The sequence below is a fragment of the Pholis gunnellus genome (assembly GCF_910591455.1).
Source record: "Pholis gunnellus genome assembly, chromosome: 18".
In the NCBI taxonomy this organism is placed as follows: domain Eukaryota; kingdom Metazoa; phylum Chordata; class Actinopteri; order Perciformes; family Pholidae; genus Pholis; species Pholis gunnellus.
Genome location: NC_136545.1, coordinates 5,116,780 through 5,131,146, shown reverse-complemented (window position 1 = coordinate 5,131,146; position 14,367 = coordinate 5,116,780). Strand labels below are relative to the sequence as shown.

General features: G+C 46.6%; 1 protein-coding gene across 2 annotated transcripts in view; it reads right to left on the bottom strand.

The window, feature by feature from the left end:
* The window catches only part of rxraa (retinoid X receptor, alpha a), a gene marked incomplete at its 5' end in the record, with an annotated part of 88,888 nt that overhangs the window by 60,056 nt on the left and 14,465 nt on the right, over nucleotides 1-14,367 (bottom strand). For both annotated transcript variants that reach the window (XM_079178488.1, XM_079178489.1), the window contains one exon: nucleotides 4,707-4,820. In XM_079178488.1, the coding sequence (XP_079034614.1) occupies nucleotides 4,707-4,820 (114 nt within the window). The remainder of the gene's footprint in view (nucleotides 1-4,706; nucleotides 4,821-14,367) is intronic.

Genomic DNA, 14,367 nt, shown 5'->3' with positions numbered 1-14,367 from the left:
GCTCTGATTTCTGGTGACCCGCCGTGGACCGCTGCCATCGCTCTGTGCCAGCGCGGAGACCTCCATCTCTGATGCCGCGGTGGCAGCTGGCCACCAGGGGCCGTGTCAGTTTCAGGGGGGGGGATCCCATTGGCAGACATGATGGACAGGTATTATGGGTATTCAGTGAGGCCTCGTTAGATAAAAGGACTGGTGTTCGTCAGATAGTAGTACAAAGAGACACAAAAATGATGGAATTGTGAAGATATAGGGAAACTATCAAAGTTCTTAAAACTACACTAATCATAATTTTCATTACAGCAATGGATCAGTTTAGTTAAGTAACGTTTAGCAACCAGGAGTGTGTCTTGGATTCCCTTAAGCTCTACAGGGCATTGTTTTGGTTTTGCAGCCCCTGACTTTTGGAGAATCAGCAGCAAAGCTCTGCTAAGACCACTGTATGCTACAAAAGACACAGTCAAAGTTAGAAGAGACCAACTGGTGAACATAGTGGAGTTATGGAGTCAAACAAGGTGGTTTTCAATTAAACTCACAGAATAGGGAGCGATATTAATCAGGCCGGATGTTAGCACGCTATCATTGTGCTCATGTTTACGTATAAGGGACCAGGAGAGCCTCCTCCTGATAATATCATTTCACAAGATTACATTTGTGTTTTCCCATCCCGGTTTTACAACAAATGTTTGAGGCATTCTTCAAATGTCAGGGACCTTAAAGAGCAGCAGGAAGAGTTTGTATATCTTGGTAAACCACAGCCAATACATCCCACAGTATCGGATGAGCTAACAGCCAATTAACTGAACTGTTTGGCAGCTCTTATCCCAGTTATGACGAACCCCAGTCCTCTGGCCTCCAGTAAACACCCCCCATCATCATTAAAATAAAATGCTGAGATTAGCTGGTTGTTGCCCAAGATGAGTCAGGAAACTTGGAGTTTGTGTATGAAAAATAACCCGCAGTGTGTGTCCTGAATGAATGGGGCCAGGGCTCATAATCGGCAGCTTGGCGTCCTCCGGCCCCTCATGGCTCCTGACCCTAACAGGAAGCAGCCGGCGAGAGCGCCGACTCTGGCCAGCCAATTAGAGTGCGGAGCGGGCCGAGGCTAACGAGCTCCCTCTCCGTGACCCTCCTCACCTCTGCAGGACCCCACGATGGGAAATATGAGGAGCCCCAAGCTACTTTAACCCCCCCCCTCCAACCTCTTTCTTTAGACTCCTTCGTCTCCCCATCCCAACCTCTGGTCCCAAACCCTGCTGTGTGACCACAAGGTCTACAAACACATGCAGTCTCTCTCTCCAGTTCCACCACATGGCTTTTTTACTGCCGCGCTAATGCTAAAAAGCGCCACACAGAGAAAAAACTAAACAATGACCACGTACACACACACACACACACACACACACACACACACACACACACACACACACACACACACACACACACACACACACACACACACACACACACACACACACACACACACACACACACACTTGCATTCCCCTGTAGTTTACTCTGGCCCGGTTCTAGGGGCTACTTTCCAAGTACTCTGAATAGTAAATGGGCTCCAAATTAATTGGCGGGGTTTGCGAGGCAATGAGATAATTCTGAGGCACTGTAATGAAGTGGGACCGCCTCAAACACTAAAGTGGCTTTGGGCACAATTGCTATTTATGTGCACAACACATCATCAATGAAGAGTGATGAATCCAAAGCTAACAGTGCACCTGGTTGGGTTAACCTCAGCAGGTGGTGGGCGTTTCCGGCACACCGCCATATCTAAACCTAATGAAATTTTAAAAAAGAAGGGAAAAAAAAGAAAAAGAGGGGGAGCCAATAATAATCATCTACGTCCAACACCCCCACTCCCCATTTCTCTCCCCGAGGCAGAATTGGTCCCGTCATTTGGACCCTCCAAACACAGACCATATGTGGGTTCAGCCCCGGCAATCAGACTGCATTGTGGAGCAGGCGGCTGAGTTCATCAGGAAAAAATTAGCCCGCCGCTCCGCAGGCCCTCGCTCCCATTGGCCAGTCACGCGGCCCCGCTCCGTTTGAGGGCACCCCAGACATTCCTGCGGCTAATCTTTTCCATTCCTCCGCTCAGCTCGTCGAGGACAGACCAAATCACAGCACAAGGGCCCGCATTGTGAGGAGCCTTTTTCAAAAAGCCCTGTTTTCAATTCTCTCTCTCTCTCTCTCTCTCTCTCTCTCTCTCTCTCTCTCTCTCTCTCTCTCTCTCTCTCTCTCTCCTCTCTCTCTCTCTCTCTCTCTCTCTCTCTCCAAAAAAAGAACAGAACATTTTTCCCATCATGACTCTTTATTCTCATAACAAAAAACACACAAAATTATTGCTTTTTGGGAATGATCTTGTGGGAAAAAAGGTCCCCTGAACACTGCGTCTCTCACAGTCCCGTTCCAGTTTTTTTTTTTAAACCACCGAAACCAGAGCCGGGCCACATCAGTGTGCGGCCCGGAGTTCGGCAGATCGCTGCTGAATACGGTTCCCCCCGGGGGCGAGGCTCGCAAGCCTTTTCCCGGAAACCTTCCGCTTGGTCACCGCTGCACGCCCTACCCCTCCCCTCCCCTCCCTCCCCCCTCCCCTCGTCATTGCGGCCTGCTGTCCGGCGGCTGGAACACCGAGACTGGAGGACGACCACGCACTCTGGGGGGGACACTGGTGGATTTATAGTAACACGTTCCATAATTAGAAGCCAGGGTTATTACAGGGTCGGTAAACGTTGAACTTCAGAGTCTGAGGCTGTCCAGCCTCTGCTGCCGTGACTTAACAGCTACTTCCCTTTCTCTAGAAGCACACTCTGCTCTTGGCTGTATTAAGAAGAAAAGATAACAAAATCCTTTATTTTTCGACACTTTCACTCCTCCTCCGTTTGCCCCTGGATCCAAGGTAGACAAAACAATCTAACATGCCTTGTAACCCAGTGTGTTGCGGCTCATAAAATAGCCACAACACAAAGGAGGAAAACTTTTGACATACTTACAGGCGAGACTACACTTCTAATCCAGATGCTCCTAATTGTCCAGGAAACGCGTCCGCCCTTACTGCAGGCTGTGACAGTAAAAAATGCTGCAATCAATCAAGATGGCTCAGTAAAATACACAAAAGATGGGGGGGGGGGTGTAGGTGAAAAAGGCTGCGCGGCTCGCAGATCGTGCCGAAACACGTCCGCGAAGCATGCCTGTGAGAGAGAGAGGGTGGTGGGTTCTCAAAGAAAGATAAATCCTTTAGGTTCCAAAGAGAAAAATGTAATTTTACATTGGCTAGTTTCTTCTTAGAGGAGGAAGAATACAAAACGGGAGCCATTTCTTTATACATGTTGGACAAATATAAGTGTTGTCGTTTCTCTAGAGACGTTTCCAGTTACAGAACGGTCCCTGCAACAACCAGGCAAACATATATATTAGAGCAATATGCTGTCATTCACATTCCCATTTAAAGCTTATTTGTTGTTTGTGATTGTTATAATGGAATTATTTCAATGCCGAAAAAGATCCAAAGGCCGTTTTGATAGAGACGAGAAAGAACGAAAGAAATGACCTCTTTGCTTTTCAGATTCTAATTGGACAGATTTTTTGTGATGTTCGCTGTTATTTTGAAATGATAAAAGAGAACCTTGGATGTTTTTGAGGTGGGCTGTCTTAGCAGTCCTTAACAGGAATAGCACATCTTTGCAAAATAAACAAAAGGAACATTGAATCATTTTCTGGCCCTTTCATGAACATTTGAAGTGTTTTCTTTCATTTGTCCTGGTTCTGAAAACATTACATGACCACCGGAGTACTGATTCAGCAGAACGTTGAATACTATTTGCTTGTACCTTTGTAACCAACTACAAGGAGCGAATCCTACGGATGCAGCTAAGAACACTTTAAGTAGGGCAGAAATGACCGTTATCAAGCAAAGCAGAAAGGAGCGATTCATCTCTAGTGCTCCCAAAAACAGAACAAAGAGGCAGAACTGTGAGCTAATTCAAAAGCACAAGGTTTCTATAAAGCAAATGCTTGTGTTCAACAATAAATAAAAAAATATGGCAAAAAAGGTCTTCTGTATATATTGTATCTGCTCAAAGACATCCTTTCAGAACCAACACAAAACATCAGAACAAGCTTGAACGTACTTCTACTTCTTCCAGGTACTGAGAGGTTCGAGTTCCAGGACAGATGCATGAAGTGATTAAGAAGTTAATAAATTGGATCTGCATTAACCACATGTTCTGCCGCACAGCAGACAGTTCAGCTGAGGGTATCCACTGATGTCCGGCCCCAGCTCGCCTACGAGGGAGGGTTCGGGCTGGGGGGTGGGTGCTTGGAGGAAGGGGCCGATCTGGGAGCAAAACTGTTAACTTGTCCGTCACTGGGGCTCCGCATGCAAAGATATCATTAAGCAGGAAAACCAGACTGAACGCTTCCTCCAAAAAAGGCCCCCAGCCACACCTCTGACTGCAGGCGTTGGTGGTAGTGGTGAGGTGTGTGTGTGTGTGTGTGTGTGTGTGTGCAGCAGAGCAATACTTTAAAAATATAATTTTGAACTGCCGTCAATGTCTTGAGACAGACTAATCATCCAAAATAGCATCTAATTTGAGTTAGACAGTCTCAAGTACATACATTTTGTGTTCACAAGCATTCTCCTATTTTACCGACAAGTACCATGTAGCAGCTTGGCTGTTTTACACAGTGAGTGTTACCTGAGGACAGGCGACGCTGGTGGAGGTGACACATGCCGCTGAAGCAGGAACAAGCCTCGCCCGAGCGACCTCGCTGCATGGGATGAGCCAACGAGCACTGGGGCTTCAGGAACCCTGGAATGAAAGACGAAGGAAAAGTTGAGAAGACAGAAAAAAAAGATGGAGACGGAATAAAACAGAAAGAACAAAAAAAAAAAAAAAAAGGATTTAAGTAGACGTTACACAGGACAACGCCGGTATGACAAAATAAATGTGGACTCCTCTTTGGGGTGAAGAGCAAGTTTAAAAATATAACCCCCGGCCAGCATCGGGCCACCGTCAGACCCCGGCCAACCTCTTACATTCAAAGTTCTGTAGCCAGCTGGCCCTAGCTCTGGCCCCCCCCCACCCACTAGCTCGCTGCACCCCGGGGCGAGGGCTCCAGAGAGTGGAGACGGAGCCCCCCGCAGAACGGCGGGTGCGACCGGGCCCTCGGAGGAAGGGGACCGCGAAGCGAAATGCCAGATCAGGCCTCGGGTGCCTCCGGGGGGGGGGGGGGGGGGGGGGGGGGGGGGTTGGGGGGGGGGTGCTGGATGAGGCCGTCTTACTGTCTGTCTCTGGGGTCACGGGGGGTCATTTTCAATAGGGAAGTCATTATCCGGCACAATGAGGCGACTGAGTAGGCTGTCCCCCCTCCCCTCCGAACCAGCATTCACCCGTCACTGACATTCTCCAGCACAGAGAAAGAGCAATAAATAAACTAACCTACAGTAGAAATGTTTTGCTGGAATATCTCTTCAGTAAAAGCATTACACATTGAAAAAAATAAAAGTACATACACCACAAAGTTGAATCCAACAATAAATCGCAAAACTCTGATCCTGTGGCCTCTAACGGCCTTTTCTTCCTGAATGTCCCCTGTAGATGCTGTGGACTTAAAAGTGGCACATGGCTGGCATTTCACGTCACGTTGACACTGTGGCCTCAGAGCAGCAGCGTGTGCGTGAAGCCAGAGGAGGATTCGCTCCATCCTCATCTAGGCGGCTCATGCGGATCTCATCGGCACCGGCACACAAAAAAAAAATCTAAACTTTATTCGTTCCTCATGAGGACCTTTTTTATATTTCCAGCAAACATCAAGAGAGGCAGACGGAGTATCCCCCCCCCCCCCCCACCCACCACCCCCACTGTCTGCCTTCTGAGCCCAATAAAGCGCCTTTATTTCCACCATGAAAAACATGTCACTCCGGATGAGCTCAGAGAGTGACATTTAAAAACAGGCGGAGGGATATTGAATTAGTTCCCCATGATAAGCCGTCTGGGATGCTGATGCTGCTCATAAGGGTGTGCGAGTGTGAGTGTGCTCGCACGGTTATGAGGATGCCGGAAGAAAAAAGGTGTGTGTCTGTGTGTGTGAGCTTTGATTTGGCTTTGCGGATGAAGCGGGGGACTGACGATGCAAAGCAAGTCTGGACCGGCGAGAGCAAAGACGGGCAGAACGAGACCAGCCCGAACAATGGCATTAATAAGACTTATTAAAGAAGAAGCAAACACGCGTGTTGATGAGCACATTAACAATAATAACGCTATGGCTGTTGTCAGACGTTGAAAGGATCATTAGAATGAAAACGCCAGCAGCAGCGCTTAAACACAGTACCGTGTTGGAATGGGGCGTGGATGATGACAATCTACGTCTCCGTGTTTGATTCTACACAACAGCTCAAGAGATGGCTGATTCCAGTCAAGACCGTGCGTGTGTTTGTGACTAACTTCGGAAAAAGCTGTACATTTGTTGTCAATCTTTAGAGATTCATTCACTGCAAAAACACAATGAAACTCGTTTTTCACCATCTATCAACATTTCAGTATTACTTGCCAAAATGTGGGTTTATCTGTGTTTCATCAGCCCCAATTGAAGATTCTCAATGTACACGATGATGGTAGTGATGGGGAAGTAAAAGTCTACTCACGCAGACAAATAACTTATAATCCAGAATGTTAGTGCACAGATTCAAAGCTTTCTGGACCAACCCTTCCATCTTTCTATCATCTGTACATCAGAATAATGAAGGGTGATTTGTTACCCTCCGAGCGCTGAGATTTTACACACTAAAACTACCTGCAAAGTACTCCTCCTACTTGAGTCAATGCCGAAGGGGATTTTTCAGTCCTCATGAAGGAGGTGCATTTAGCGCTTTCGGTTTCTTCTTTGAAGAATCTCGGAAGATTTTGATTGAAAAAAAGAAAAGAAAAAAGGTCCCGCTCCATATATTACAATCAACCCCCCCCCCAACGTCTTTACCAAATGAATCAATTCTCCAGGAACACGGCACATTCCTGGTTGCACAAAGGGGGTTGAAGGCCAAACAATGACACATGGCATGGAGCTCGGAGCAGTGTCGCTGAACATTAAGGCATTAACATGTGAGCCCAGGCTCCCAGTCAAACTGGACTTTTCCAAAGATCAGGAGTAAACCAAGCAGACAGCAGCCCCACCCCCCCCCCCCCCCCCACACACACACACACAACACACACACACACACCACCAAAAAAGTCCAACACTGCAAGCCATACATTGGAGCAATGTTATTAAAAGTACGGTGTTCCCTCTGAGATTTCACTTGAAGTAAAACACACGTCATCTTTCTATTTCAATGTAAAATACATAAATGGCCATTTTCAGAGAAAATTACAAAACGAGTCATCAAACGGAACAAATATTTGGATTTCAGAGGCGTGTAACTGTGAATCATTCTCAGTGGAGGGGCTTCACTTTTCCGAGCCTCGAAGTGAACGATGAAAGCGCGGCAGCAGCGGCTCGGACGTGTCTGCGCAGGTTTTTTTTTTTCTTTCTGGGATCTGCCGTGATGAGCTGTGAGACCGCCGCACATCTTGTCATCAAGTCTTCCACATCAATGCGCTTCGGCCTCGTGTACTGTAAGCGGAACCTTGATTACAGGAACGTTTGATCTTGCTCTTCGCTTCTGAGCAGCGAGGATCTCATTGGCTTTAATAACTGTATGATCCAATCTACGGGGGGCGGACAAACTCAAACGCCCCCCCACCCCCACTCGGAGGCCAATCAGCATTATCCTTAGCGGCGATCGGGGGAGGGGGGATCAGAGAAATGTAAACACGCTGGCGCTTTCCTCATTAAAGATAGGCCGCTAATGAAATGGCATCCAGCGTTCACAAGCTCGTGCTAATGAAGGGAAGGCTTTGAGATGTTCCTCTAATGAAAGACGGGCTTTTATAACTGATATAAGGCTAATAAAAGAATGGCTTAATGACAAGGTTCTAATGAAACAAAGGTGTGTACATTCCCCATTATAACAAACCTCACTGATAAGACCAACAACCGAAGGGTTTTCATTAACGGCGCGTTCTCGTTTCTCACAGACGCATCAGGGAAAGTGCTCGCAAGACTTTACAAGAGCCCACAAACTGGAGCCTTTTGAATGCAACGCATTCAAGCATTTATACGAGCTAAAGGGGCTCGCAGCTCTCTTTAAGCGCAGCGATTGTCCGTGGCCCGCGTTGCCGGGGTGATCTAGCCCAAGGTCAAAGTTCATTGTGCTCTTAATGCATCTCCCAGGTGCAATAAAATAAAAAAAAAGCCTTTCCCACATGGGACTCTGTGGGCTAAGACGGACCAGAAAGAGAGCCGTTCACCTTCAGGCCTCAGAGCTCCACATGAGGAACGAAGAACCTGTTAAAGACTGTTCTGCACCCCCGTCCGTCCGCCCGTCCGTCCGCCCGTCCTCTACAACGGCCTTGGGGACTCCAGTGTTTGCCCACATGTCCTTGAGAGATCCATTTAGTAGGATTTACATGTTTCACAAGACAGAAGACTTGACAATGAACTAATACTGATTAACCATTAATCAAGCAAAAATGCCTTCCATTTGCTGGTTCGTTACTTTTCTTTTCTTTCTTTTTTTAATTATATTTTTGCATTGACTTTATAAAAGAAGTGGACGTAATCAGAGGGACATCTCTCATTGGTTTGAGTTCGGCATTTAGCCATCTTGGTTTTTGGCCGTCGGCATTTTGCTTTTTTGCAACTATAGGTGACATGAGAGGGTGGGGCTAAGTACAACCGGACGCTGATTAAGGTATTTCTTATGTGACCAAAATGTTATAATCCACTTTCATGAACTGAAAACACATTGTGAAAGGTTTGAAGTTATGAGACGAAAACGCAGCTAACACCCAGACCGGACAACTCCGTGGTAGCGCCATTTCAATCACAAGGTAGCCTCGCCCTAAAGCGTACTCTGCTTTATAGTCGGTTATATTCTATATCAGGGGTCACTAATAGGCGGACCGCAGTCCGGATCTGGACCCATCTGGATTCTGGACCTACAACCGTTAGATAAATGAGAATTATTACATTTTGACGGCACAGCTTTTCCAGCCTTTACAGCACTCGTTCAGTGGTGCAGGAAACACACCGACCAATTACATGCGTTGTAAATCACGGGATGCTGCTCAGCCAATCAAATATGTCTTTAACCAAGAATGGACAGACTATGTCACTTCTTCCCACGGGCAGTTTAAAACCACTCTCATATGTTCAGAGACCGTGGTGATTATTAAAAGCGGTAATGTGAAGCGTCACTACAAGACAAAGCACAAATCTATTGAGCAAACTCGCATCTGAAATGAAGACGCATAACAAAAAACATACTACGAGACCAATATGATCAGAATCCTAACATTAATTGACTGTCCAACAAAGATGTTAACAAAGAGGAATAGAGTAGAGTCATTTTCTCATAGACTTCTATACAATCTGACTTGTTTTCGCAACCAGAGGAGTCGCCCCCTGATGGCCATTAGAAAGAATGCACGTTTAAGACACTTCTGCATTGGCTTCACTTTTAGGACCCGGAGGATCGCCTTGGTTTGACTATTGATCAGACAAAACAAGCAATTTGATGACCTCACCATGAGCATCTGGGAACATTTTCTAGGCTAAATGATAAATTGCAAAAATCACTGCGATACTAGTCAATAAGGATAAGTAGTTGCAGCCCTAATCACCCATAAGTCAAAGCTTTCTGTAAGTGTGCCTAACACATTCCGTGTTAGTGTGTTGTGCCGTCTTCCTATAAATGAAAAGACACCAAGCAGGAGACTTAATGATCGTCTGATGTTTGCTTTCCCCCTAAAGAGAGCTAATCCACAGCACCAGCGTCTCATTACAACAACAATTACCTCTCTAACAGAGCCTGTGTTGCTGAAGCAGCTCTCCCCACTTCTTCACTTCAGCGGGCTCTCTGCAAAGAGCCGAGAGAGACGCTTCAGGACCCGTCGGCTCATAATCAAAACACTCCTCATCCCTCTCTGATCCCGGTAAAGCGTCGGACCTGCTTTCTGAGCATATCTGCTCCATCAGCAAACTGTCTTCCCTCCCCTTTAGATGACTTCCATTTTGAAGGAGAAAAAAAAAAAGAAGATGAATTTAGACATGCCTCTAAGCTGCTATTTATCTCAACCAGAACAAAGCCCGAGCAGATGCATCGTGACAACAAAGCAAACCTCGTGCAGATTACTGGGGGCAGTACCTAGATGCTGATCGTGCTGTTATATTTGCTGGAAAAATAGAATTCCTTTACACACACACACACACACACACACACACACACACACACACACACACACACACACATATATTTTGTTGTTGTTTACATGTTTCTCTGCCTATCTGGGTTGATCGCCTTCTTTCAGTTTCCAAAACACGGCCTTCGGGGTTGAAATTCCAGCCTAACGTAAACGCCGTTACTGAGAGGGTTACGTTAAGGGTCCCTGAGCAGCCAAACCTTGGGGGGGACATAAGGTGACCAATCAGAAGACTTCAGGCCTCTGCAGCATGTTGCATGTTTTTGTATTTGGTATATCGCATCAAACAAAACAGGATGCCCCTAGTATAGAGGAACAGAATGCTAACCGGCTTTCTCACTGTGGCTTCTTTAGAGCGATCATTTTCTCGGCCTTGGATGAATTAGGGCAACATCTGCCACCTGAGGGCTTCCTTTTAGCCCTAATGGAAGATTAGAGGAAATCTGCAGACACAGAGATACCCATGGAGACCTTGGCTGGAAGACATAATTTTTTCAGGTTGTCAGCCACAACAAACCAGACCACTCGCGGCAAAACTTTTTTAAAACCTCCGCGACTAAACGGCGAGGAGGTCGACGCTACGATTAGCCCTCGCTTTGCTGGAGAAACACAAAAAAAGTCACTAAAATCTGCAACTCGCATTCGTTCCTCCCCCCCCCCCCCCCGAGCTATGAGTCACAAAACCGACCTGCCGTTTGAGGTCTGCGCTGGCAGTAAAAAAGTTTAACTGGACAGCTTTATTGAATGACTTATTAAGCCACTGTGTTTTTTTGCGAGACTTTAACTGAGGCGCTTTTGAAATGAACAAGAGCACCTTTCTGTAACGGCTCTTTTAAAAAGAAAAACATGCCTTCCTACTTTGACTGAAACTGAGTCTGCACTTTCACACAGTCTCGGGATGGTGAAAGTGGCAGTTGCCCTGGTGGGGCTTTTGGAGCTGCAGAGAACGGTAGAGCTGACAAAGACGACCTTTGTAAAAAGCGTGATTTGGGACTGGTATTGTTGAGCAGCACATGTCTATCTGTAAACCTGAGGCAGTTCTCAGGAACTCTTCTTTTTAGACCTTTTTTTAACCTTTTAAATTTGAAATGTTTTACCAAATGGCAGCAAAAGAGACGGGAAATGAGGACAAAACTGCATTGACATATTGTGCCAAACAACCATCACCTCAACTCTATTTTGCCTCTATTCATACTGAACGTTGACTTATGTTCCTCTCAGTGTAAAGAAATATGTCATAATGAAACCCTGGTTGACACCAGAGTTATGACTCTCCCAGAGCCAGATGTGTAACTCTGTCACTTTGTGCAGAGAACACACCTCTGCAGACAACTAGTTGAAAGTGTGGTTGTGGCTAAAATAAATCCACCGCTGACAAAGCTCCGCCCACGGGCTCAATTTCTGCTGCGAACAACCAAACCCGCCTCCTCCGCGAGCCACTGGATTGGTCGGTGTAGAATTTTATTTAAAATCTTGGTTTGATGTCTTTCTCACACGTAAGTCTGTGCCAAACAATCAAACCCAAATTGCTTCCAGACACACAGCGCACCTGCAGACTCAACAGTCATGAAGTCATGAACAAAAGAGTTTTTTCGAATGCTGAATGACATATGGATGTATTTTGGCCATGGCTAATGTTCACCTTTTCCCACAGAGACGCAGAGCCCCGCAGAGCCCCGCCTCCTGCGAGCGTTTTGTAAAGCATTACGTTGCGTCTGGGTTAACCTTAGACGACATCGAATCGGCGACTCCTGATAATTTATAACCGCCATTTGTCTCACTCTCTGTCACGGGCTTGTGCGCGTCATAGTCTGTCTCCGGGGGCAAACCGGAGGGGGTGGGGGTGGGGGGTCAGGGCCCCTTACAGCCGCCAGAGCAGCTCCTAGGGCGAACGTCTCTAATCAAATTTGTGTGATTGGACTCGGAGAGAGCTGCGGGAGTGAAAGAGGCTCCTTTCACCCGGGGAATGGACACTAGGAAGCATTTAAAAATCTATCCCTCCGCCGATCTCTACAGTAGCCGTTCACATGACGGACGATCTGCGCGCGCCAACAGCCCTTTGGCACAGCGCACACTGACCCTTTCTCAGCCGTGAAATATTGCCCTCAGAGAGACTGGTGGGGGGGATACAACTTTGTTTTATGTGCGTCCTCTAATGGATCTCAGCTGGAAATTCATCCAATATTTTTGAGGGATTCACCCTAGATTGCACTGCTTTAATCTGGCGTGGAAACGGCTATTTTTAGCCTTGATTGATGGGTGCAATCGGATACGGTTCTGGCCTTAGTCCGTGGACCTCAGTTTCCCTTCAGCGCGGCTGACGTTTTGGTAGTGATCAAAGATAAGCACCCCCAGCGACTGATGTTAAAAATGAAGCTTGGCTTCAGAATACAGAGATGAATACTCCCGCGTGGCGGTGCAGAGTTGCAGCCGGGCAGAAAGTGAGGTGTGGTACAGCGAGGCGACCTTTGCCCCCCCCACTCATCGGCTGAGTCCTGGTGGAAGAATCCGGAGCCCGCTAAAACTGAATCCCCGTAGAGTCTCCCATTAACCTCCTCCATGCCGCGCGCGTCCACGCACCGAGGATGCAAATGTATACGAGACACCCAAGGACAAAGCGGGAGCTTTGCCGCCCACGTCTTCTGCTCTCCGCTGCCCAACAGTTTGTCCCACAACTCTGACCCAGATTTAGCCGAACAAGGTCGACGCATGCCGTAGTCGAGGCACGCACACTCTGGCAGCAACAGTTGTTAGGCATTACAAATGAAATGCAGGGCTTTTAGCTGCACTTTAAAAAATGTTTGGGCGGTTTAAGAAATGCACGGTGCAAAGCATTTTCAATGTTAGGAAAAATAGGGAGAATGCCAATTAATCAAAAACTCAGATTTTCAATTTATAGTGATATGAAACAAAGAAGCGGCAAATCCTTACATTTGAGATTGGAACTGGCTAATGTTCATCCTTAATTATGAAAAAAATGTATTTAGAAAAAAAAGGATATTCCTACACATTTGTAGAAACCTTGCAGCTGAATTCCGGAACGCTTGATTAAAACACAAATAAACATATCACGGGGAAACGGTGTGTTTGAGCCTGTTGCGTGAAACATTAACACAGAGTGGTACATAATTCAGAAACCTGAAGTGAAAACATCTGGAGCCACAGCTGCTGCGCATGGCTATGCACTAAAAAAAAACAGGACAATAAAAACACTAAAATTCATAATACTGTCGGATAAGAACTACACAAGGCACACCGGTCACATGGCGGTTTTAAAAGCAGGGATTAAGTGCACTCTTTGGCTAAAATGCCTCTTTAAACTGGAGGCATTAGATATGAATTGGGGCTTTTTAAAACCAGCAATGTGGATTCCAGCCTGTTGACTGTAAAGATCCATTAGGGAGCAGAATCCAGAATGGAAAAAAATATATATAATGAAATAATCCTTTCCAGGATTTTGAATCCGGAGTAAATTGGTTGTAAAGTGCACACCTCCGATTCTGTGTTTGACTTTGAGCCGGGCCGGACCGAGGAGAACTTGGACAGGAAACCGGTGCGCACACAGCAAAGTCAAGTTTTGGAAAGAAGAGTTTGTGGGCTCTCTCATCGAGTGAACCTTCATGTGTCAACGTTTCAGGTCTTGTTTTAATGGCATGGCTTCAGACTGCTGCACCCTGGCTATTAAAAATAAACATATATCCACCTGGCACCTAAACTTCAAGCAAGAGCACATTTTTGCATATTTTTAACCGTGTACTTGTAATTTGACTTCTTTCACAAGCCGCGACATTGAAAGCTTTACCATCCATGCTACATCACCAATTGGTACTTTGCAGAGAGATAAGAGCATGTGACAGCCGATGATGGCGACACGGAGAACAGCTCGTGAGGATGCACGTATAACAACGTGCTAAAAATCACCCAGAGGTGAGGCGTGCAGTGAGTGAGACGGCTGTGGCCGAGGCTTGTTGTGGGTTATAGTGTTACCGCTCAGCCCGGGCGATCCCTTGTGCTCTTCAGGAATGGACGCATGCCACGCATACCGAGAGGCGACCCA